This window comes from Oncorhynchus clarkii, unplaced genomic scaffold (genome assembly GCF_045791955.1).
Source record: "Oncorhynchus clarkii lewisi isolate Uvic-CL-2024 unplaced genomic scaffold, UVic_Ocla_1.0 unplaced_contig_5644_pilon_pilon, whole genome shotgun sequence".
NCBI classification, from domain to species: domain Eukaryota; kingdom Metazoa; phylum Chordata; class Actinopteri; order Salmoniformes; family Salmonidae; genus Oncorhynchus; species Oncorhynchus clarkii.
Window position 1 is genome coordinate 258,856 of NW_027257933.1, and position 26,638 is coordinate 285,493.

General features: G+C 43.6%; 1 protein-coding gene across 2 annotated transcripts in view; it reads left to right on the top strand.

Moving 5' to 3' along the window:
• Positions 1 to 9,507: 9,507 nt before the first annotated feature.
• LOC139393701 (neuronal acetylcholine receptor subunit alpha-3-like) overlaps positions 9,508 to 26,638 on the top strand; it is a 39,346-nt gene continuing 22,215 nt past the window's right edge. The window contains exon 1 of one of the 2 annotated variants that reach the window (XM_071142049.1): positions 9,508 to 10,025. In XM_071142049.1, the coding sequence (XP_070998150.1) occupies positions 9,968 to 10,025 (58 nt within the window). In that variant the 5' untranslated portion in view covers positions 9,508 to 9,967. The remainder of the gene's footprint in view (positions 10,026 to 26,638) is intronic. The other variant, XM_071142048.1, reaches the window with a different exon arrangement.

Consider the following 26,638-nt stretch of genomic DNA (forward strand, 5'->3'; position numbering starts at 1 on the left):
AGGAAAAATACATTACCCAGCCTTTTTGGGACATTTCTTTTAACACAGCATGTTTAAAACAATCGGGCTAAGTCCTTTTAGTATCTAAAGATAGGGGAGAGAGGAGGAAATGAACATTTGTTGTGATGGGTCCTTTTGTCCAGATGGGGGGGGACAAGTGTTAGCGCGACACGGCCTGTCAGATGGAGGTGCCTGGATGTGGAAGCTTATTGTATTTGTCCTGGGTGAAATAGCCCAGGGGAAGGACTTTGTGGTTGCACTCTGATTGTGAAAACATCCTGTCAGAACTTGGAAATAGACACTTTTATTAACCAGGATGTGAAACATAAGAAAGTTGAACATAAAGGACCAAATGAAACGTCTACCTGTATCTCGTCTATGGAGAATTATAAAATCAATCTCATTATAAGACTGACATGTACATTTTCATATAGAATATGGTTGCTGATAGGATATGGATAAATAAATATAACAATTGGAGAAGAGTATATTTCCCAGATTTCTGTTTATCATTGACTGACTTATGAAACATACAAAAAGAAATCTAATTGTCTTGTAATGTATTTGTTTGTAAGTTAATTGAGACTCAATCATTTCTATTGAGTTGGTGTATTGCTCTGCAGTAGTAATTTGTGAAGTGAACACCTCAGAACATGTTTTCATCCCTTTTTCTATTGAGTGGACTACTTTTGACCAGGGCCTAGCAAATCAAATCAAATGTCTTCCTTTTAACATCAGCTTTTTCTATTGAGTGGACTACTGTTGACCAGGGCCTAGCAAATCAAATCAAATGTCTTCCTTTTAACATCAGCTGATGTCACCAAAGGCTTCTACAGAAACCCAGCCGAAAACCCCAAACAGCAAGCAATGCAGATGTAGATTCTATAGATTCGACGAGCATAGAACAGTGATCGCCAACCCTGATCCAGGACAGCTAGAGGTTCTGGACACCTGACTCAGTTCTTCAATAATCAAGGTCTTGGTGGTTGTTAGGTGATTATTTTAACCCACTGTGATTTTAGAAGAGCTTCAACAACACCTCTAGTCTACAGGACCACGTTTTGAGACTGACTACTTCAACAACACCTCTAGTCTACAGGACCATGGTTTGTGACTGACTACTTCACCTCTAGTCTACAGGACCACGGTTTGCGACTGACTACTTCAACAACACCTCTAGTCTACAGGACCACGGTTTGTGACTGACTACTTCAACAACACTTCTAGTCTACAGGACCACAGTTTGAGACTGACTACTTCAACAACACCTCTAGTCTACAGGACCACGGTTTGTGACTGACTACTTCAACAACACCTCTAGTCTACAGGACCACGGTTTGTGACTGACTACTTCAACAACGCCTCTAGTCTACAGGACCAAGGTTTGTGACTGACTACTTCAACAACACCTCTAGTCTACAGGACCACGGTTTGAGACTGACTACTTCAACAACACCTCTAGTCTACAGGACCAAGGTTTGTGACTGACTACTTCAACAACGCCTCTAGTCTACAGGACCAAGGTTTGTGACTGACTACTTCAACAACACCTCTAGTCTACAGGACCACGGTTTGTGACTGACTACTTCAACAACACCTCTAGTCTACAGGACCAAGGTTTGAGACTGACTACTTCAACAACACCTCTAGTCTACAGGACCAAGGTTTGCGACTGACTACTTCAACAACACCTCTAGTCTACAGGACCACGGTTTGTTACTGACTACTTCAACAACACCTCTAGTCTACAGGACCAAGGTTTGTGACTGACTACTTCAACAACACCTCTAGTCTACATGACCACGGTTTGTGACTAACTACTTCACCTCTAGTCTACAGGACCACGGTTTGTGACTGACTACTTCACCTCTAGTATACAGGACCACGGTTTGAGACTAACTACTTCAACAACACCTCTAGTCTACAGGACCAAGGTTTGTGACTGACTACTTCAACAACACCTCTAGTCTACAGGACCACGGTTTGTGACTGACTACTTCAACAACACTTCTAGTCTACAGGACCACAGTTTGAGACTGACTACTTCAACAACACCTCTAGTCTACAGGACCACGGTTTGTGACTGACTACTTCAACAACACCTCTAGTCTACAGGACCACGGTTTGTGACTGACTACTTCAACAACGCCTCTAGTCTACAGGACCAAGGTTTGTGACTGACTACTTCAACAACACCTCTAGTCTACAGGACCACGGTTTGAGACTGACTACTTCAACAACACCTCTAGTCTACAGGACCAAGGTTTGTGACTGACTACTTCAACAACGCCTCTAGTCTACAGGACCAAGGTTTGTGACTGACTACTTCAACAACACCTCTAGTCTACAGGACCACGGTTTGTGACTGACTACTTCAACAACACCTCTAGTCTACAGGACCAAGGTTTGAGACTGACTACTTCAACAACACCTCTAGTCTACAGGACCAAGGTTTGCGACTGACTACTTCAACAACACCTCTAGTCTACAGGACCAAGGTTTGTTACTGACTACTTCAACAACACCTCTAGTCTACAGGACCAAGGTTTGTGACTGACTACTTCAACAACACCTCTAGTCTACATGACCACGGTTTGTGACTAACTACTTCACCTCTAGTCTACAGGACCACGGTTTGTGACTGACTACTTCACCTCTAGTATACAGGACCACGGTTTGAGACTAACTACTTCAACAACACCTCTAGTCTACAGGACCAAGGTTTGTGACTGACTACTTCAACAACACCTCTAGTCTACAGGACCACGGTTTGTGACTGACTACTTCAACAACACTTCTAGTCTACAGGACCACGGTTTGTGACTGACTACTTCAACAACACCTCTAGTCTACAGGACCACGGTTTGAGACTGACTACTTCAACAACACCTCTAGTCTACAGGACCAAGGTTTGTTACTGACTACTTCAACAACACCTCTAGTCTACAGGACCACGGTTTGAGACTGACTACTTCAACAACACTTCTAGTCTACAGGACCAAGGTTTGTGACTGACTACTTCAACAGCAATTCACAAATCAACACCTAGGTTATGTTTGAAATGGCAGCCTATTCCCTATAGCCCATGGGATCTGGTCCAAAGTTGTGCACTATGTAGTGAATAGAGTGCTATTTGGGATTCACTTAGTGTGAATATGCTAATTTTTAAATGATTTGCCTGACAGTGTGTGTCATAGATGTCCTAGCCCTGGACAGAGATGCAGTCAATCATATGTTTGGGAAGCATGGTGAAATGTTGGCTGGGATTCTAGATCTGCAGTTTGGAATTTGGAATTGTCGTGGTGCAGAGAGGTAGGAAACGCATTGTACTACTGATGAAGTCATGGATTGTACTATCACGGATTACAAAGGGAAACTAAGCCGCGAGCTGCCCAATGACGCGAGTTTACCAGATGGACTAAATGCATTCTATGCTCACTTCGAGGCAAGCAACACTGAACCATGGATAGGAGCACCAGCTGTTCTGGACAACTGTGATATCACACTCTCCATAGCCGATGGGAATAAGACCTTTATTTATTTATATATTTGTATTTAACCTTTATTTAACTAAGTCAGTTAAGAACAACTTCTTATTTACAATGACGGCCTAGGAATAGTGGGTTAACTGCCTTGTTCAGGGGCAGAACAACAGAGTTTTACCTTGTCAGCTTGTCAGCCCTTTTAACAGGTTCACAGAAAACGTTCACAGATTACCAGGACGCATAAGCAACACTGAACCATGCATAAGAGCACCAGCTGTTCCGGACGACTGTGTGATCACGCTCTCAGTAGCCAAGCATGCGCTGACCAGCTGAGAAATATCTTCACTGACCCAGTCTGTAATAGCTATATGTTTAAAGCAGACTACTATAGTCCCTGTGCACAAGAACTCCAAGACAACCTGTTTCAATGACTTTCGACCCCGTAGCACTCACATCTGTAGCCATGAAATGCTTTGAAATGCTGGTCATGGCTCATATCAACATAATAATCTCAGACACATTGGACCCACTCAAACTTTCATCCTGCCCCAACAGATCACACAGATGACACAATTTCTATTGCCCTCCACACTGCCCTCTCCCACCTGGACAAGAGGAACACCTACGTGAGAATGCGGTTCATTGACTACAGCTCAGTGTTCAACACTGTAGTGCCCTCCAAGCTCATCACTAAGCTAAGGACCCTGGGACTGAACACCTCCCTTTGCAACTGGATCCTGGACTTCCTGACGGGCCGCCCCCAGGTGGTGAGGGTAGGCAACAATCATCCGCCACATTGACCCTCAACACAGGGACCCCTCAGGTGTGTGTGCTCAGTCCCCTCGTGTACTACCCCTTGTTCACTCATGACTGCACGACTACAACACCATCATTAAGTTTGCTGACAACACAATGGTGGTAGGCCTGATCACAGACGACAGTGAGACAGCCTATAGGGAGGAGGTCAGAGACCTGGCAGTGTGGTGCCAGAACAACAACCTCTTCCTCAACATCACCAAGACAACATTTATGATCGTGGACTACAGGAAACATACTGCCGAGCACGTCCCCATTCATATCGACGGGGCTGTAGTGGGTCAAGAGCTTCAAGTTCTTCAGTGTCCACATCACTAAGGATCTATCATGGTCCACACACACCAGCACAGTCATGAAGAGGGTACGACAGCACCTCTTCCCCCTCAGGAGGCTGAAAAGATGTGGCATGGGCCCTCACATCCTCAATAAGTTCTGCAGCTGCATCATCGAGAGCATCTTGATTGGCTAGTGGACGGTTTTGACTGCGTCTCCCGACATCCTGGTGACCTGCAAAAAATGTCACTTCAGATTCAATTTGGACTTGAATCTGGAGTCATCTCTCTAGTGTTGGTGCGCTGGTCATGCAAGTCTTCCTCTCTCTCTATGTGTGTGTGTGTGTGTGTGTGTGTGTGTGTGTGTGTGTGTGTGTGTGTGTGTGTGTGTGTGTGTGTGTGTGTGTCAGAGTGTGTCAGAGTGTGTCAGAGTGTGTGTGTGTGTGTGTCAGAGTGTGTCAGAGAGTGTCAAGAGTCTCTCTGGGGCCAATTCCTGCCAGTCCACACCTGCTCACTGCTTTCCCACACACATGCACAGACACACACACATACACAGACACACACACATACACAGACACACACATACACAGACACACACACATGCTCACAGAGGGAGAAAGACTTGCACGAGCAGCACGCACACACACACATACAGGCCCAGAGTGACTGCAGAGAGAGATGGAGGGAGTGAGGGAGGTAGATCAGAGCGAGAGTAGATGAGTGACAGAAGGATAGAGAGAGGAGGTAGATGAGTGACAGAGGGCTAGAAAGAGGAGGTAGATGAGTGACAGAGGGATAGAGAGAGGAGGTAGATGAGTGACAGAGGGCTAGAAAGAGGAGGTAGATGAGTGACAGAGGGATAGAGAGAGGAGGTAGATGAGTGACAGAGGGCTTGAGAGAGGAGGTAGATATTGAATAGGAACAAAGGGGATGAAATAGACAATGAGAGACATACAATGAAATGAAATTAGCCCACATGATTTCAATGTGTTTGTGCGTGTGTGTATTCCAGTGAATGTGTATGTATGTGTGTGTGTGTGTGTGTGTGTGTGTGTGTGTGTGTGTGTGTGTGTGTGTGTGTGTGTGTGTGTGTGTGTGTGTGTGTGTGTGTGCATTCCAGAGTGAATGTGCGTGTGTGTGTGTGTGTGTGTGTGTGTGTGTGTGTGTGTGTGTGTGTGTGTGTGTGTGTGTGTGTGTGTGTGTGTGTGTGTGTCTGTCTGTCTGTGCATTTCTGAGTGAATGTGTGTGTGTGTGTGTGTGTGTGTGTGTTTCTTTGTGTGTGTCTGTGCATGTGGCATTCTTGTGTTTGTGTATCAACAACATAATATCAACATCATGCAAACCGGTACTGGTATCATACTGTACCTCACACTCAATCAAACAGACTCCAACCTCTCCACAATGGCCAAGACCAGAGAGCTGTGTAAGTACATCAGGGCTAAATTGTAGACCTGCACAAGGCTGGGATGGGCTACAGGACAATAGTTAAGCAGCTTGGTGAGAAGGCAACAACTGTTGGCGCAATTATTAGAAAATGGAAGAAGTTCAAGATGACTGTCAATCACCCTCAGTCTGTGGCTGCATGCAAGTTCTCACCTCGTGGGGCATCAATGATCATGAGGAAGGTGAGGGATCATCCCAGAACTACCACGGCAGGACCTGGTCAATGACCTGAAGAGAGCTGGGACCACAGTCTCAAAGAAAACCATTAGTAACACACTACGCCGTCATGGATTAAAATCCTGCAGCGCACGCAAGGTCCCCCTGCTCAAGCCAGCGCATGTCCAGGCCCGTCTGAAGTTTGTGTGTGTGGCAACTCCACTCGCCGTGTTTGGAGGAAGAAGAAGGATGAGTACAACCCCAGAAACACCATCACAACCGTGAAGCATGGAGGTGGAAACATCATTCTTTGGGGATGCTTTTCTGCAAAGGGGACAGGACGACTGCACCGTATTGAGGGGAGGATGGATGGGGCCATGTATCGCGAGATCTTGGTCAACAACCTCCTTCCCTCAGTAAGAGCATTGAAGATGGGTCGTGGCTGGGTCTTCCAGCATGACAACGACCCAAAACACACAGCCAGAGCAACTAAGGAGTGGCTCCATAAGAAGCATCTCAAGGTCCTGGAGTGGCCTAGCCAGTCTCCAGACCTGAACCGAATAGAAAATCTTTGGAGGGAGCTGAAAGTTCGAATTGCCCAACAACAGCCCCGAAACCTGAAGGATCTGGAGAAGGTCTGTATGAAGGAGTGGGCCAAAATCTCTGCTGCAGTGTTTGCAAACCTGGTCAAGAACTACAGGAAATGTATGATCTCTGTAATTGCAAACCAAGTTTTCTGTACCAAATATTAAGTTCTGCTTTTCTGATGTATCAAATACTTATGTCATGCAATAGAATGCAAATTAATTACTTAAAAATCATACAATGTGATTTTCTGGATGTTTGTTTTGAATTCCGTCTCTCACAGTTGAAGTGTACCTATGATAAGAATTACAGACCTCTACATGCTTTGTAAGTAGGAAAACCTGCAAAATCGGCAGTGTGTCAAATACTTGTTCTCCCCACTGTACAAGGTGCAGTATAAGTGAAGCTATATACAGAGGTCTATACTCTTCTATCACACAGACTGAGGATATGGGTTTGACCCCTGAGATTACCAGACTGAGGATCCAGGTCTCACTCTTTCTCTCTCACTCTCTTTCTCTCTCTCTCTCCCTCTCTCTCTCTCTCTCTCTCTCTCTCTCTCTCTCTCTCTCTCCCTCTCTCTCTCTCTCTCTGTAATCTCGCTCTCTGTAATCTCTCTATCTCTCTCTGTAATCTCCCTCTCTGTTATCTCTCTCTATGCCCTCTTTCTCTCCCTCTCTCTCTCTGTAATCTCTATCTCTGTAATCTCAATTGAATTTTCCATTTCGTTTTATTGGCTTGGGAAACACACGTTTACATTCCCACAGCAAGTGAAATAGATAAAACAAAATCAAAATAAACACAAATGTTTACAGTAAACATTACACTCACAAAAGTTCCAAAACAATAAAGACATTTCAAATGTCATATTATGTGCAAATAGTTCAAGTCCAAAAGGGAAAATGAATAAACATAAATATGGTTTGTATTTACAATGGTGTTTGTTCTTCACTGGTTGCCTTTTTCCTTGTGGCAACAGGTCACAAATATTGCTGCTGTGATGGCATAACTGTGGTATTTCAATATATATGCGAGTTCATCAAAATTGGGTTTGATTTTGAATTCTACGTGGGTCTGTGTAATCTGAGGAAAATATGTGTCTCTATTATGGTCATATATTTGGCAGGAGGTTAGGAAGTGCAGCTCAGTTTAAACGTAATTTTGTGGGCAGTGTGAACATAGCCTGTCTTCTCTTGGGAGCCAGGTCTGCCTACGGTGGCCTTTCTCAATAGCAAGGCTATGCTCACTGAGTCAGTTCACACAGCAGTCAAAGCTTTCCTTAAATTTGGGTCAGTCACAGTGGTCATGTATTCTGCCACAGTGTACTCTCTGTTTAGGGCCAATGTTTTTTTGTTCATTCTTTCCAATGTATCAAGTAATTCACTTTTTGTTTTCTGCTGCTGTCCTGGGGCTCTGTGGGGACTGTTTGTGTTTGTGAACGGAGCCCCAGGACCAGCTTGCTCAGGGGACTCTTCTCCAGGTTCATCTCTCTGTAGGTGATGGCTTTGTTATGGAAGGTTTGGGAATCACTTCCTTTTAGGTGGTTGTTGAATTGAATGGCTCTTTTCTGGATTTTGATTACTTTGCGGTTATCAGCCTAATTCTTTTACCGAATTCTGCATGCAGAGTCTCAATTCGGTGTTTGTTCCATTTTGTGAATTATCTCTCTCTTTCTTTCTCTTTTTTAATTGATCATGTAGATGTTTTTGCTGTTTTATAGAGCCAACAGATTGGTAAAGTGGTTTATCCATACATCTCTGTTCTCTCTCTCTCTCCCTCTTTCATGCTCTCTCACACACCCACCCAGGGGGGCTCACATGGCGGCACAGATGTTGTTTGCTCCATAATTCATTGTCTCATTAAACTATTGAGTTAAGCTTACTGTCTCATATTAGAGCTGTGTGATTAAATATGCGCACACACACACTCACACACGCACACACACACACACACACACACACACTCTCTCTCTCTCTCTCTCTCTCTCACTCTCTCTCTCACTCTCACTCTCACTCTCTCTCTCTCTCTCCCACTCTCTCTCTCTCTCTCTCTCTTTCTCTCTCTCACTCCCACTCTCACTCTCTCTCTCACTCCCACTCTCACTCTCTCTCTCACTCCCACTCTCACTCTCACTCTCACTCTCACTCTCACTCACTCACACACTCACTCACTTACTTACTCACTCACTCACACATGTATGTTTAATCCGTGAATTACACCGTACAGCCTTTACACTACGACCGACTAAACGAAACCTCTCCCGTGGTCCTGGTCACGCTGTCCCTTTGATGAAAGGTTTGTGTTGACTCGTCCGCCTCGCGCTAGACTAGGTACCATGTTCCTAAGGACTCCGTTTGATGACGTCAAGCCAAGCGTTACAAATGGAGGCGAAAATGAATCAGCGTCTCAATGGGGGAGCCCGTGGTGGCGTGACGTTTACACCTAAAAGCAATCTCAATCTTCACCAGGGCGGAACGTTGTTTTGGAGAGAAGCAATAACTTTTCTTTCCAAACCATGGGAGTTCAGATAAGTTAACTCAACTGCCTAGTCAACAAATTGATTGAATACTATATTTGAACTGAGAGGTAAACTTTCAACGCGACAATTTGAGCGATATCATTGTCATGTCGAAGCCTACGCATACGCAATTTAGGTTAAATCCTCACCAGATGTGTTATTATCAACTTCCTCGATATAAAATGAATATGTCACCCGGCCAACCGTTTGCAACATAGTCTATCAGGTTCTTATCCAACGCAGGCTGCGCGATTTGAACAGATAGATTTCAGCAGTTTGAGGCTAGGCTACAAACGGTTTATGATGCGCTGTCCATGGTGCTAAAATCGTTTCCTCCGTTTAAGGACTTCAGTCGGAAACTGCGATCCAGTTAAAATGTTAAAATGTCTTCTTCAGCTTATTAAACTCGTCTATTACACCGACTTCTTTGATGTGTTTGTGCACTTATCTATCTTCCTGTGTTGAGTTTGGAGTGGTGCGCGTGAGGTAGCGCCTAAAGGGGTGGAACGAAGCGGAGTTCCGTGTCTCTCTCGTGAGCCAAGCTGCGTACTGGCAGTCTCACAGCGCAATACGCTCACCGGAGAGAGCCATACATTTCGTGCTGTTTGTAGCCTGCTGTTTCCTGTTAACGGACTAAATCGCCGTTGTTTCACAGGGTAGGGACAGTTCCCCAGTAGACTACCGGACGAGAGATGAATCAAGCTGCGCGAGGGACTTTGCTGCTCCTCGTCTTTGTGTTGATAATGCAAGGTAAGCTACTTTAATAACTAAACCACCATGTTGTGGAATTCAACTGTTGATTGTATTTTGGTTCGTTTTTATAATAAGCAATATGCATTTCAAACTTTCCTTGTTTTTGAAGAGAAAATGATAGAGGCGTAAGATGCTGTTGTGTTTGCGTCGCAGAGTGGGGTGTACTTCACTTGGAAACGGTGAACTGTCATTGTGGCAGTATATAAAGGCGAATTTCGTAATAAATGATTGTCCTGTCTTACAAAAATTTGTGAAAATTGCATGTTTTGACGAATGTATACTTATTTAGTCAACTGAGTGATACTGGGTGTGTCTATGGACACATTGAAGAGGAATAGAGAAAGTGACGTGCAATATTTAGGATTCACTTTGGCGGACACATTCTATTAGCCCAAACAGATTGACATCATATATATAGCTTCTCTGTTTACAAGGTACGTACAGAAAGTTAGACTACACATCATCATAACGCCTATAGGCCCATCATTTAACATGTTGAACGTTGTTCTTCTGGACAACATCCATGGGCAAAGGAAGCGTTGTCGTGCGAAGTACACCAACATGATAGAATATCAGGAAACACCGTCATCATAGCCTATCCAGGCTCGTATAAGCGGAGGAGTTTGATGTAGGCCTGTATGCAAAATGTGTTTTGAGTCGAAATAATTTATAACCGAAATTTGTGATGCTCTTCATGTTATTGTTAACAAATAGAGAGAGACAGAGAGCGAGAGAGCGAGAGAGAGTAAACAAAAACAGAATCTGATTATGGAACTGCAGGGCTAGTAAACATTTCTAACATAATTGACTCTCTCCCTCCATATATCTCTCACTCTCCATATCATTCTCTCTCTCTATCTATCTATCTCTATCTCCCCCGCTCCTCTCTCATCTCTCTCTATTGTCCCACGCACATATTTTACATTGACTGCACAGATTTTACATTGACTGCACAGATTTGACATTGACTGCACAGATTTTACATTGACTGCACAGATTTTACATTGACTGCACAGATTTCACATTGACTGCACAGATTTTACATTGACTGCACAGATTTTACATTAACTGCACAGATTTTACATTGACTGCACAGATTTTACATTGACTGCACAGATTTTACATTGACCGCACAGATTTTACATTGACTGCACAGATTTTACATTGACTGCACAGATTTTACATTGACCGCACAGATTTTACATTGACTGCACAGATTTTACATTGACTGCACAGATTTTACATTGACTGCACATATGTTACATTGACTGCACAGATTTGACATTGACTGCACAGATTTTACATTGACCGCACAGATTTTACATTGACTGCACAGATTTTACATTGACTGTACAGATTTTACATTGACTGCACAGATTTTACATTGACTGCACAGATTTTACATTGACTGCACAGATTTTACATTGACTGCACAGATTTTACATTGACCGTATGCATTTTTTTATATGTAAAATATTTTCCCAACAGGTCATGCTCACTTTGGCCTGGGTTTGGTGGATGTTTCTAAGTGATTATCTATTAATTGATTTTAAAGGGGAGAAACCCAGACTTCCACATCCTTTGTTTTTAAATTGATATTAATCGTCTTGGACTTCAACATGTCTTCCTTACTGTCCTCTCATTCCCCGTTGACAGGAAGCAACAGGTTTTCACCACCTATTGTTTTAGTGCAGAAGAAGGAAAGGAGATAAGGAAATGAAGGAATCCACATTAGACTATAATGATGCACCCATTTTCTTACAATTGGCGAGGAAGGAATCAACGTTAGACCTCAGTATGGAGATGCACCCATCGCCTAAGACACAGAGAGGAAGGAATCAACGTTAGACCTAAGTATGGAGATGCACCCATCGCCTAAGACAAAGAGAGGAAGGAATCAACGTTAGACCCCAGTATGGAGATGCACCCATCGCCTAAGACAAAGAGAGGAAGGAATCAACGTTAGACCTCGGTATGGAGATGCACCCATCACCTAAGACAAAGAGAGGAAGGATGCCTCTTTAGACTATCAAGATGCACCCATTTTCTTAAATGAGGACAGTAAAGTAGACCTCTTTTTCAGCCATTAAGATGTACCAATTTAACTACACAAGGTGAGGAAGGAATCCACCTGATATTATTGAGATGCATCCATTTTCTTAAAAGTGGAGGTACTCTACACTTTTAAGAAAATGGCTATTTTCTTGACAATAGAGACGTACCCATTGAACTAGACAAGGTCTATGAAGGAACCAAGTCTCATCAGGAGAATAGCTGGCAACCCACCATGTCCTCATCATGTCTTTAACCACACAAAGGTAAACATGGATAAATACATGCTTGATAAAAGGAGAAGTGTGTGTGTGTGTGTGTGTGTGTGTGTGTGTGTGTGTGTGTGTGTGTGTGTGTGTGTGTGTGTGTGTGTGTGTGTGTGTGTGTGTGTGTGTGTGTGTGTGTGTACCACTGTGTCTGATGGATTGGAGGCGTTAGGTTTTGACAGGCTTTTAGCTATTATTTTTGTCTCTCTGTCTTCACCTGCTCTCTCTGTCTGTGTCTTGCTCAAACATGGACTAACAAACTTACACATTCATGTATGCACATAAACAGACACACACCCACACGCATGCTTCCAAACACACACAAACACACACACGCACACACACAAACTTTAATGCACACTCCTCCTGTTCTCTCTCTATCTCTCTCAATTCAAATCAGTTAAAAGGGCTTTATTGGCTAGGAAGCACACTATATATGCCGGAAGCCCCATTAAAATGGAAGCCCCTATAAATGGAAGCCCCTTCAAATGAGTGGATTCAGCTATTTCAGCCACACCTGTTGCTGACAGGTGTATAAAATCCAGCACACAGCCATGCGATCTCCATAAATGGTACCCAAACTGCCTCTGGAAGCAACATCAGCACAATAACTGTTAATTGGGAGCTTCATGAAATGGGTTTCCATGGGCGAGCAGCCACACAAAAGCCTAATATCACCATGTGCAATGCCAAGCGTTGTCTGGAGTGGTGTAAATCTTGCCGCCATTGGACTCTGGAGGAGTGGAAACGCGTTCTCTGGAGCGACGAATCACGCTTCACCATCTGGCAGTTTGATGGCTGAGTTTGGGTTTGGCAGAAGCTAGGAGAATGCTACCTTCCCCAATGCATAGTGCCAACTGTAAAGTTTGGCGGAGGAGGAATAATGTTATGAGGCTGTTTTTCATGGTTCAGGCTAGTCCACTTACTTCCAGTGAAGGGACATCTTAACCCTACAGCATACAATGACATTCAGATCAAATCAAATCAAATTGTATTAGTCACATACACTGAATAAAACAGGCGCAGACCTTACAGTGAAATGCTGACTTACAAGGCCTTTAACCAACAGTGCAGTTTAATGAACAAATAATTAAAGAGCAGCAGTAAATAACAATAGCGGGGCTATATACAGGGGGTACCTGTACAGAGTGAATGTGTCAAGGTGCGGGGGCACCGGTGTCGAGGTAATTGAGGTAATTATGTGCATGCAGGTAGGGTTATTAAAGTGGCTATGCATAGATAATAACAGAGAGTAGCAGCAGCGTATGGGGGGTGCTAACAGTCTGGGTAGCCATTTGATTAGCTGTTAGGAGTATTATGGCTATGGGGTAGAAGCTGTTTAGAAGCCTCTTGGACCTAGACTTGGTACTCTGGTACCGCTTACCGTGCAGTAGCAGAGAGAACAGTCTGTGACTAGGGTGGCTGGAGTCTTTGACCATTTTTAGGGCCTTCCTCTGACACCGACTGGTATAGAGGTCCTGGATGGCAGGAAGCTTGGCCCTAGTGATGTACTGGGCCGTTCGCATTACCCTCTGTAGTGCCTTGCGGTCAGAGGCCAAGCAGTTGCCATACCAGGCAGTGATGCAACCTGTCAGGATGCTCTCAATGGTGCAGCTGTGCAACCTTTTGAAGATCTGAGGACCCATGCCAAATCTTTTCAGTCTCCTGAGGTTGGAATAGGTTTTGTTGTGACCTCTTCATGACTGTCTCGTGTGCTTGGACCATGTTAGTTTGTTGGTGATGTGGATGCCAAGGAACTTGAAGCTCTCAACCTGCTCCACTGCAGCCCCGTCAATGAGACATTCTATGCGATTCTGTGATTCCAACTTTTTGGCAACAGTTTGGGGAAAGCCTTTTTCCTTTTCAGCATGACAATGCCCCTGTGTACCGAGAGAGGTTCATATAGAAATGCTTTGTTGAGATCGGTGTGGAAGAACTTGACTGGCTTGCACAGAGCCCTGACCTCAACCCCATCAAACAACTTTGGGATGAATTGGAACGCCGACTGCGAGCCAGGCCTAATCACCCAACATTAGTGCCCAACCTCACTAATGCTCTTGTGGCTGAATGGAAGCAAATCCCAGCAGCAATATTCCAATATCTAATGAAAAGCCTTCCCAGAAGACTTGAGGCTGTTACAGCAGCAAACGCGGGACCAAATCCATATTAATGCCCATGATTTTGAAATGAGATGTTTAACAAGCAGGTGTCCACGTACTTTTGGTCATGCAGTGTTTACATTGCCAAGGCAAATGGAATATACAAGAAACAAAAGGGAAATAAACAATCAGTAAACATTACAATCACAAAAGTTTTTTATTCTCTGTCTCTCTCTCTCTCTCTCTCTCGTTCTTGTTCTCGTTCTTTCTCTCTCTCTCTCTCTCTCTCGCACCCTCTTTTGGTCTCTCTCTCTCGCACCCTCTTTTATTTTTATTCTCTCTCTCTCTCTCTCTCTCTCTCTCTCTCTCTCTCTCTCTCTCTCTCTCTCTCTCTCTCTCTCTCTCACAATCTCTTTTGGTCTCTCTCTCTCTTTCTCTCTCGCTCTCTCTCTCTCTCACAATCTCTTTTGGTCTCTCTCTCTCTCTCTCTCTGTCTCTCTCTCTCTCTCTCTCTCTCTCTCTGTCTCTCTCTCTCTCTCTCTCTCTCTCTCTGTCTCTCTCTCTCTCTCTCTCTCAAATTCAAATTCAAATTCAAGCTGCTTTATTGGCATGAAAAACATTGTGTCAATATTGCCAAAGCAACAATGTATACAATATACATTGTAACAAAATTATAAATGATAGCAAATAATAATACAAAATTAAATACAAAAATAAATACAATAAAATGGTAACAGTCAATAGTAGAAATGCAATAAATATAAAATCAAATTATGGAAAATGAAACTATAACTAACTTATAACTAAATAACTAAATATCTCTCTCCCGCACCCTCTTTTGGTCTCTCTCTCTCTCTCTCTCTCTCTCTCTCTCTCTCTCTCTCTCTCTCCCGCACCCTCTTTTGGTCTCTCTCTCTCTCTCTCTTTACATCACTTCCAGTAAACATGTATCATAACTCCAGTACTGTGGCTGCTCTATTACAAGACCTTGTAGTGTGTGTGTGTGTGTGTGTGGTTACGTTAGTTTGTCTGTCACATGGTTTACCTACTTACTCCTTTCTCTTTGCATCTGAATGAATGATAGATGATCAGGTCCCTGAACTGAGCTGCTGCATGTATCATGTATGTCCCCTTCTGTTGATGAGGGATAGGGTCACTATAACATGCAGGGCTATAGAGGGATGGTTGTGTGTGTGTGTGTGTCAAGGCTCCATGTCCCATGTTGATGAGGTCATAAAGGTGGTTGGAGACAGCTGATGTCTTTGTGTTTATCCTGTGGAGTTATTAGCCACTTTCCTAATCAAAGCCTGATGGGAAGAGAGTTGAGGTATAACAGACTCCTCAGGGTAGACGCCTGCGTGTCGTCTGTGAATGTCACTCTGTCTCTCTTCACCATCTCATTTAAATTACATTATATTGGAGGTTAAAGGTCCATGTGTGGCTCTGGGATTGGCTCTTTCATTGGTTCTGAAATGAGTCTATCCCACATGGCACCCTATTCCCTATGTAGTGCACTACTCTATACGCCCTGGTCAAAAGTAGTGCACTACCCTATAGACCCTGGTCAAAAGTAGTGCACTACCCTATAGACCCTGGTCAAAAATAGTGCGCTACCCTATAGACCCTGGTCAAAAGTAGTGCACTACCCTATAGACCCTGGTCAAAAGTAGTGCACTACCCTATAGACCCTGGTCAAAAGTAGTGCACTACATAGGGAGCCATTTTGGACGCAGACTCTGCCTGTCTAGGACCCATTGAATGTGGTGATGTAAATCACCATTTATTTCAAGGTGTGGTGATGTAAATCACCATTTATTTCATGGTGTGGTGATATAAATCACCATTTATTTCAAGGTGTGGTGATGTAAATCACCATTTATTTCATGGTGTGGTGATGTAAATCACCATTTATTTCAAGGTGTGGTGATATAAATCACCATTTATTTCATGGTGTGGTGATATAAATCACCATTTATTTCAAGGTGTGGTGATATAAATCACCATTTATTTCAAGGTGTGGTGATGTAAATCACCATTTATTTCATGGTGTGGTGATATAAATCACCATTTATTTCATGGTGTGGTGATATAAATCACCATTTATTTCAAGGTGTGGTGATATAAATCACCATTTATTTCAAGGTGTGGTGATATAAATCACCATTTATTTCAAGGTGTGGTGATATAAATCACCATTTATTTCATGGTGTGGTGATATAAATCACCATTTATTTCATGGTGTGGTGATATAAATCACCATTTATTTCAAGGTGTGGTGATATAAATCACCATTTATTTCAAGGTGTGGTGATATAAATCACCATTTATTTCAAGGTGTGGTGATATAAATCACCATTTATTTCAAGGTGTGGTGATATAAATCACCATTTATTTCAAGGTGTGGTGATATAAATCACCATTTATTTCAAGGTGTGGTGATATAAATCACCATTTATTTCAAGGTGTGGTGATATAAATCACCATTTATTTCATGGTGTGGTGATATAAATCACCATTTATTTCAAGGTGTGGTGACATAAATCACCATTTATTTCAAGGTGTGGTGATATAAATCACCATTTATTTCAAGGTGTGGTGATATAAATCACCATTTATTTCAAGGTGTGGTGATATAAATCACCATTTATTTCAAGGTGTGGTGATGTAAATCACCATTTATTTCATGGTGTGGTGATGTAAATCACCATTTATTTCAAGGTGTGGTGATATAAATCACCATTTATTTCATGGTGTGGTGATATAAATCACCATTTATTTCAAGGTGTGGTGATATAAATCACCATTTATTTCAAGGTGTGGTGATGTAAATCACCATTTATTTCATGGTGTGGTGATATAAATCACCATTTATTTCATGATGTGGTGATATAAATCACCATTTATTTCAAGGTGTGGTGATATAAATCACCATTTATTTCAAGGTGTGGTGATATAAATCACCATTTATTTCATGGTGTGGTGATATAAATCACCATTTATTTCATGGTGTGGTGATATAAATCACCATTTATTTCATGGTGTGGTGATATAAATCACCATTTATTTCAAGGTGTGGTGATATAAATCACCATTTATTTCAAGGTGTGGTGATATAAATCACCATTTATTTCAAGGTGTGGTGATATAAATCACCATTTATTTCAAGGTGTGGTGATATAAATCACCATTTATTTCAAGGTGTGGTGATATAAATCACCATTTATTTCAAGGTGTGGTGATATAAATCACCATTTATTTCAAGGTGTGGTGATATAAATCACCATTTATTTCATGGTGTGGTGATATAAATCACAATTTATTTCAAGGTGTGGTGATATAAATCACCATTTATTTCAAGGTGTGGTGATATAAATCACCATTTATTTCAAGGTGTGGTGATATAAATCACCATTTATTTCAAGGTGTGGTGATATAAATCACCATTTATTTCAAGGTGTGGTGATATAAATCACCATTTATTTCATGGTGTGGTGATATAAATCCTGACAGTATCATAATGTCATTCCAAACAACACTTTATTCAGTCTATTCTACACACACACACACACACACACACACACACACACACACACACACACACACACACACACACACACACACACACACACACACACACACACACACACACACACACACACACACACACACACACACACACATACACACAGTGTGCCTGGAGAGGTTAGGCATGTGTAGCCATGCTGGAAGAGAGCAGTCCCACTGGCATCAACACCTCTACTGTCTCTTCCCATTACTGGACACACACCCTGCCACATCTCACATTGAAGCTCCTAACCTCTCTCTCTACCACTCTCTCCCCCTCTCTCTTCCTCTTTCTCACCCCCTCCCTCTTCCTCTCTCTCTCCCCCTCTCTCCCTCTCCTCTCTCCCTCCTCCTCTAAAAGCTACATGATAATGGGATGGTCATGACTAATACATGACTGAGACCTCATCCATAACTCAATCTCTGTATTAGCCACACACACACACACACACACATCTCTGTATTAGCTCAGGCAGATGGTGAGAGAGACTCATCACCATGCACCTCTTAAAACCTCTCAGGGGAAATGCAGAGCGCCAAATTCAAATACATTACTATAAAAATCTAACTTTCATTAAATCAAATATGCAAGATGGCAAATTAAAGCTACACGTGTTTTGAATCCAGCCAATCTGACATAGATTTCAAAAAGGCTTTTCGGCGAAAGCAAACGATGCTATTATCTGAGGATAGCACCTCCGTAAACAAAGAGAGAAACCATATTTCAACCATGCAGGCACGACACAAAACGCAGAAATAAAAATATAATTAATGTCTTACCTTTGACGAGCTTCTTCTGTTGGCACTCTAATGTGTCTCATAAACATCACAAATTATCCTTTTGTTTGATTAATTCCGTCGATATATGTCCAAAAAGTCCATTTATTTGGCGCGTTTGATCCAGAAAAACACCGGTTCCAACTTGTGCAACATGACAACAAAATATCTCAAAAGTTACCTGTAAACTTTGCCAAAACATTTCAAACCCTCAGACAGTCACTGTGTTAATCCATATCAAGCCTCTGACAGTCACTGTGTGAATCCATATCAACCCTCAGACAGTCACTGTGTGAATCCATTTCAACCCTCAGACAATCACTGTGTGAATCCATACCAACCCTCAGACAGTCACTGTGTGAATCCACTGTGTAAATCCATAGTGACATACAGTATACAGCTAGTGTGGTAGGATGAAGGCAGTATACAGCTAGTGTGGTAGGACGAAGGCAGTAAACAGCTAGTGTGGTAGGATGAATGCAGTATATAGCTAGTGTGGTAGGATGAAGGCAGTATACAGCTAGTGTGGTAGGATGAAGGCAGTATACAGCTGGTGTGGTAGGATGAAGGCAGTATACAGCTAGTGTGGTAGGATGAAGGCAGTATACAGCTCGTGTGGTCGGATGAAGGCAGTATACAGCTAGTGTGGTAGGATGAAGGCAGTATAAAGCTAGTGTGGTAGGACGAAGGCAGTATAAAGCTAGTGTGGTAGGATGAAGGCAGTATACAGCTAGTGTGGTAGGATGAAGGCAGTATACAGCTAGTGTGGTAGGATGAAGGCAGTATTCAGCTCGTGTGGTAGGATGAAGGCAGTATACAGCTCGTGTGGTAGGATGAAGGCAGTATACAGCTCGTGTGGTAGGATGAAGTCAGTATACAGTTCGTGTGGTAGGATGAAGTTAGACACAACCCATATCTGAAGAGTATGAAGTCTGTGCTTTTAAGACGTAATCTGCAGCATGACATTTTAACAAGGCTCTTTCCTCTATTGCAGGGCAACATCCAGCCCGTTCAATCTGGCCTGCGGAGGTCGGAGTGTTTTAGTTGAAATGTTTTGGATTTTGGCTTACAAAACACTCCAGGCCGCCCTTGAACATCCAAAATGTGAAAGTATGTAGAAATTATAATGAATCTAAACTTTTTCATGTATCTGCCCCTTTTTTCTGATGAGCAAATCGTTCAGGAAAAAACCTGTCCAGCCCACCGCTGAATTTTGAAATCCGATGTGGCCCTCGAGCCACAATTATTGCCCAGCACTGATCTGTGGAGGAAGAGAGAGAATAAGAGAGGGGGAAGAGGAGAGAAAGAGAGGACTAGTCAGTGACGGACGGGTAGGGAGTTGGAAAGGGATCAAATAGCTGAAACAGAGATGGAAGCTGCTGGAAATGTTCTGACATAATTACCTCTTTTATGAAATCTATCTGACCACATCAAAGGTGTGTGTGTGTGTGTGTGTGTGTTCATGTTTGTGTGTTTGTGTTCGTGTCTGGGTGTGTTTGTGTGTGTGTGTGTGTGTGTGTGTGTGTGTGTGTGTGTTCATGTTCGTGTCTGTGTGTGTGTGTTCAAACTGTAGCCAGAGAGAGACTATTTTGATCAAAGCAGTGGTTTAGTCACCGTTCTGTGAGTCGTACAGAGCAGAACCCTCACAGTAATTAACTAACGAGGACATGGAGCGTTTAAGTGTGTGTGTCTGTGTGTCTCCTATGTGACATATACAGCTAGTGTGGTAGGATGAAGGCGGTATACAGCTAGTGTGGTAGGATGAAGGCAGTATACAGCTAGTGTGGTAGGATGAAGGCAGTATACAGCTAGTGTGGTAGGATGAAGGCGGTATACAGCTAGTGTGGTAGGATGAAGGCAGTATACAGCTAGTGTGGTAGGATGAAGGCAGTATACAGCTAGTGTGGTAGGATGAAGGCAGTATACAGCTAGTGTGGTAGGATGAAGGCAGTATACAGCTAGTGTGGTAGGATGAAGGCAGTATACAGCTAGTGTGGTAGGATGAAGGCAGTATACAGCTCGTGTGGTAGGATGAAGGCAGTATACAGCTAGTGTGGTAGGATGAAGGCAGTATATAGCTAGTGTGGTAGGATGAAGGCAGTATACAGCTAGTGTGGTAGGATGAAGGTAGTATACAGCTAGTGTGGTAGGATGAAGGCAGTATACAGCTAGTGTGGTAGGATGAAGGCAGTATACAGCTCGTGTGGTAGGATGAAGGCAGTATACAGCTAGTGTGGTAGGATGAAGGCAGTATGCAGCTAGTGTGGTAGGATGAAGGCAGTATACAGCTAGTGTGGTAGGATGAAGGCAGTATACAGCTAGTGTGGTAGGATGAAGGCAGTATACAGCTAGTGTGGTAGGATGAAGGCAGTATACAGCTCGTGTGGTAGGATGAAGGCAGTATACAGCTAGTGTGGTAGGATGAAGGCAGTATACAGCTCGTGTGGTAGGATGAAGGCAGTATACAGCTAGTGTGGTAGGATGAAGGCAGTATACAGCTAGTGTGGTAGGATGAAGGCAGTATACAGCTAGTGTGGTAGGATGAAGGTAGTATACAGCTAGTGTGGTAGGATGAAGGCAGTATACAGCTAGTGTGGTAGGATGAAGGTAGTATACAGCTAGTGTGGTAGGATGAAGGCAGTATACAGCTAGTGTGGTAGGATGAAGGCAGTATATAGCTAGTGTGGTAGGATGAAGGTAGTATACAGCTAGTGTGGTAGGATGAAACTCAACTCTGAAGAGTTTGACGTTGGTGCTTTAAAACTTAGTCTGCAGGATGACATTTTAAGAAGACTGCCGCCAGTATCTAGCGTTCCTCTCAAGGGCTGTCTCCACACACACACACACACACACACACACACACACACACACACACACACACACACACACACACACACACACACTAATTCAGCATGACCCGCTGTGTTTCATGTCTCATTGTCATTTTAAGGATTATTGTCAGGCTTTATGAGAATAATGTAGATATTAATAATGTAGATATTATATCATCACACATCTTCTGTAAAAGATCATTACTGTGTAGTAACTGTTATTATTCATCATTTCATAAGTTCTTCAATCTCCACCTTTTAAACCCAATTTACAGTGTCCTCATTAAACACCAGATGAAATGATACAATGGAAAACTAGTATCTAGGGTGCACATAGTAATACGGTGTCTTTATGTTTAAAGGAGGGTAGTTAAGTCAGAGGACTTGGTTTGAGCCCTAGAGGAGAGAAGAGAGAAGAGAGGAGAGAGAGAGGAGAGAAGAGAGGAGAGAGAGGAGAGAGAGGCGGGAGAGGAGGGAGAGGAGAGAGAGGAGAGGAGAGAGAGGAGAGAGGAGGGTAGTTAAGTCAGAGGACTTGGTTTGAGCCCTAGAGGAGAGAAGAGAGAAGAGAGGAGAGAGAGAGGAGAGAAGAGAGAAGAGAGGAGAGAGAGGAGAGAGAGGCGGGAGAGGAGGGAGAGGAAAGAGAGGAGAGAGGAGGGTAGTTAAGTCAGAGGACTTGGTTTGAGCCCTAGAGGAGAGAAGAGAGAAGAAAGGAGAGAAGAGAGAAGAGAGGAGAGAGAGGAGAGAGAGGCGGGAGAGGAGGGAGAGGAGAGAGAGGAGAGAGGAGGGTAGTTAAGTCAGAGGACTTGGTTTGAGCCCTAGAGGAGAGAAGAGAGGAGAGAGAGAGGAGAGAAGAGAGAAGAGATGAGAGAGAGGAGAGAGAGGCGGGAGAGGAGGGTAGTTAAGTCAGAGGACTTGGTTTGAGCCCTAGAGGAGAGAAGAGAGAAGAGAGGAGAGAGAGACGGGAGAGGAGGGAGAGGAGAGAGAGGAGAGAGAGAGGATAGAGAGGAGAGAGGAGGGTAGTTAAGTCAGAGGACTTGGTTTGAGCCATTTCATCATTTCATAAGTTCTTCAATCTCCACCTTTTAAACCCAATTTACAGTGTCCTCATTAAACACCAGATGAAATGATACAATGGAAAACTAGTATCTAGGGTGCACATAGTAATACGGTGTCTTTATGTTTAAAGGAGGGTAGTTAAGTCAGAGGACTTGGTTTGAGCCCTAGAGGAGAGAAGAGAGAAGAGAGGAGAGAGAGAAGAGAGAAGAGAGGAGAGAGAGTAGAGAGAGGATAGAGAGGGGAGAGAGGAGAGAGGAGAGAGAAGAGAGGATAGAGAGGCGGGAGAGGAGGGAGAGGATAGAGAGGAGAGAGAGGAGAGAAGAGAGAAGAGAGGAGAGAGAGGATAGAGAGGAGAGAAGAGAGAAGAGAGGAGAGAGAGGAGAGAGAGGCGGGAGAGGACAGAGAGGAGAGAGGAGAGGAGAGAGAGGAGAGAGGAGAGAGGAGAGAGAGGAGAGAGAGGAGAGAAGAGAGAAGAGAGGAGAGAGATAGGCGGGAGAGGAGGTAGAGACACGGGAGTGGATAGAGAGGAGAGAGAAGAGAGGATAGAGAGAAGAGAGAGGAGAGAGAGGATAGAGAGAAGAGAGAGGGGAGAGAGGAGAGAAGAGAGAAGAGAGGATAGAGAGAAGAGAGAGGAGAGAGAGGAGAGAAGAGAGAGGAGAGAGGAGAGAGTGGAGAGAAGAAAGAAGAAGAGGATAGAGAGAAGAGAGAGGAGGGAGAGGATAGAGAGATGATAAATGAGACAGAGGCGGGAGAGGAATACATGATAACAAATTAACAGTAAATATGAGACTCACAAAGGTTCCAAAAGAATAAAGACATTTCAAATGTCATAATATGTAGATATACAGTGTTGTAGTGATGGACAAATAGTTAAAGTACAAGTTCCCCCCTCTCTCTCTCTCTCTCTCTCTCTCTCTCTCTCTCTCTCTCTCTCTCTCTCTCTCTCTCTCTCTCTCTCTCTCTCTCTCTGTCTCTCTCTCTCTCTCTGTACAGTAGATATATATTGTTGATATTTATATTATAGGACAGCCGTGTGAGTGAAGCTAAGTGTGGATTAAATTCCAGTTTCAACTACAGTGGGGCAAAAAAGTATTTAGTCAGCCACCAATTGTGCAAGTTCTGCCACTTAAAAAGATGAGGGAGGCCTGTACTTTTCATCATAGGTACACTTCAACTATGACAGACAAAATGAGAAAAAAAATCCAGAAAATCACATTGTAGGATTTTTTATGAATTTATTGCAAATTATGGTGGAAAATAAGTATTTGGTCACCTACAAACAAGCAAGATTTCTGGCTCTCACGGACCTGTAACTTCTTCTTTAAGAGGCTCCTCTGTCCTCCACTTGTTACCTGTATTAATGGCACCTGTTTAAATTTGTTGTCAGTATAAAAGACACTTGTCCACAACCTCAAACAGTCACACTCCAAACTCCACTATGGCCAAGACCAAAGAGCTGTCAAAGGACACCAGAAACAAAATTGTAGACCTGCACCAGGCTGGGAAGACTGAGTCTGCAATAGGTAAGCAGCTTGGTTTGAAGAAATCAACGGTGGGAGCAATTATTAGGAAATGGAAGATATACACTGATAATCTCCCTCGATCTGGGGCTCCACGCAAGATCTCACCCCGTGGGGTCAAAATGATCACAAGAACGATGAGCAAAAATCCCAGAACCACACGGGGGGACCTAGTGAATGACCTGCAGAGAGCTGGGACCAAAGTAACAAAGCCTACCATCAGTAACACACTACGCCGCCAGGGACTCAAATCCTGCAGTGCCAGACGTGTCCCCCTGCTTAAGCCAGTACATGTCCAGGCTCGTCTGAAGTTTGCTAGAGAGCATTTGGATGATCCAGAAGAAGATTGGGAGAATGTCATATGGTCAGATGAAACCAAAATATAACTTTTTGGTAAAAACTCAACTCGTCGTGTTTGGAGGACAAAGAATGCTGAGTTGCATCCAAAGAACATCATACCTACTGTGAAGCATGGGGGTGGAAATGTCATGCTTTGGGGCTGTTTTTCTGCAAAGGGACCAGGACGACTGATCCGTGTAAAGGAAAGAATGAATGGGGCCATGTATCGTGAGATTTTGAGTGAAAACCTCCTTCCATCAACAAGGGCATTGAAGATGAAACATGGCTGGGTCTTTCAGCATGACAATGATCCCAAACACACCGCCCGAGCAATGAAGGAGTGGCTTCGTAAGAAGCATTTCAAGGTCCTGGAGTGGCCTAGCCAGTCTCCAGATCTCAACCCCATAGAAAATCTTTGGAGGGAGTTGAAAGTCCGTGTTGCCCAGCAACAGCCCCAAAACATCACTGCTCTAGAGGAGATCTGCATGGAGGAATGGGCCAAAATACCAGCAACAGTGTGTGAAACCTTGTGAAGACTTACAGAAAACGTTTGACCTCTGTCATTGCCAACAAAGGGTATATTCCAAAGTATTGAGATAAACTTTTGTTATTGACCAAATACTTATTTTCCACCATAATTTGCAAATAAATTCATAAAAAATCCTACAATGTGATTTTCTGGATTTTTTTTCTCATTTTGTCTGTCATAGTTGAAGTGTACATATGATGAAAATTACAGGCCTCTCTCAGCTTTTTAAGTGGCAGAACTTGCACAATTGGTGGCTGACTAAATACTTTTTTGCCCCACTGTATACTATATATCCTGTTCCTGTGAGTATGGCTGCAGTCTGGTAGAACACGACCAGACTGTTACTGAGGGATAGAGGAGAGGACAGGACACACACACACACACACAGAGAGAGAGAGACACACACACACACACACACACACACACACACACACACACACACACACACACACACACACACACACACACACACACACACACACACACACACAGAGTTATAGGCTTGAGAAGAGGACAGAACATGCTGTACTGTCTAGGAGTGTTTCCCCTTCCATGTCTCTCAACCCTACTGCTCCCCATGAGACGTGTGTGTGTGTGTGTGCAGCCCTCCAGAGGAACGTTCGAGGCTGGCGGGCCATCTTCTTAAAAAATGTGTGTGTTTTTCTGTGCTTGTGTGTGTGTGTGTGTCTTTCTGTGCTTGTGTGTGTGTGTAGCCCAGTCTATTTTCCGTATGGCTGGATATGTGGAGCTGCCGTGACGATGGAAGTGAGAGAGAGAGGTTATTATCAATGACCTTTGAACTGTCCACGTCCATGTTTGGAACTCTTAAAATGTCTGCCGCAACCCATGTTACATTGGTGCTGGGATCCAGAGGAACATGCTAAAAGCTTTAGCGACCTCTCTCTCTGTCTCTCTCTCTCTCTCTCTCTCTCTCTCTCTCTCTCTCTCTGTCTCTCTCTCTCTCTCTCTCTCTCTCTCTCTCTGTCTCTCTCTCTCGATCTCTCTAAACCCCCCACCCCCCTCTCTCGATCTCTCTCTCTTACCCTCTCTACCCCCGCTCTCTCTCTCTCTGTCTCTCTCTCTCTCTCTATCGCTCTCTCTCTCTTTCTTCGCCTCTCCCCCCATCTCTCTCTCTCTCTGTCTATTTCTCTCTCAATCTCTCTGTCTATTTCTATCTCTCTCGATCTCTCTGTCTCTCTCTCTCGATCTCTCTTTCCGTCTCCCCCCTCTCTCTGTCTATCTCTCTCTCGATCTCTCTTTCCGTCTCCCCCCTCTCTCTCTGTCTCTCTCTCTCTCTCTATCGCTCTCTCTCTCTTTCTTCGCCTCTCCCCCATCTCTCTCTCTCTCTGTCTATTTATCTCTCAATCTCTCTGTCTATTTCTATCTCTCTCGATCTCTCTGTCTCTCGATCTCTCTTTCCGTCTCCCCCCTCTCTCTCTGTCTATCTCTCTCTCGATCTCTCTTTCCGTCTCCCCCCTCTCTCTCTGTCTATCTCTCTCTCGATCTCTCTGTCTATCTCTATCTCTCTCGATCTCTCTGTCTCTCTATCTCTCTTCTCCCCCCTCTCTCTCTCTGTC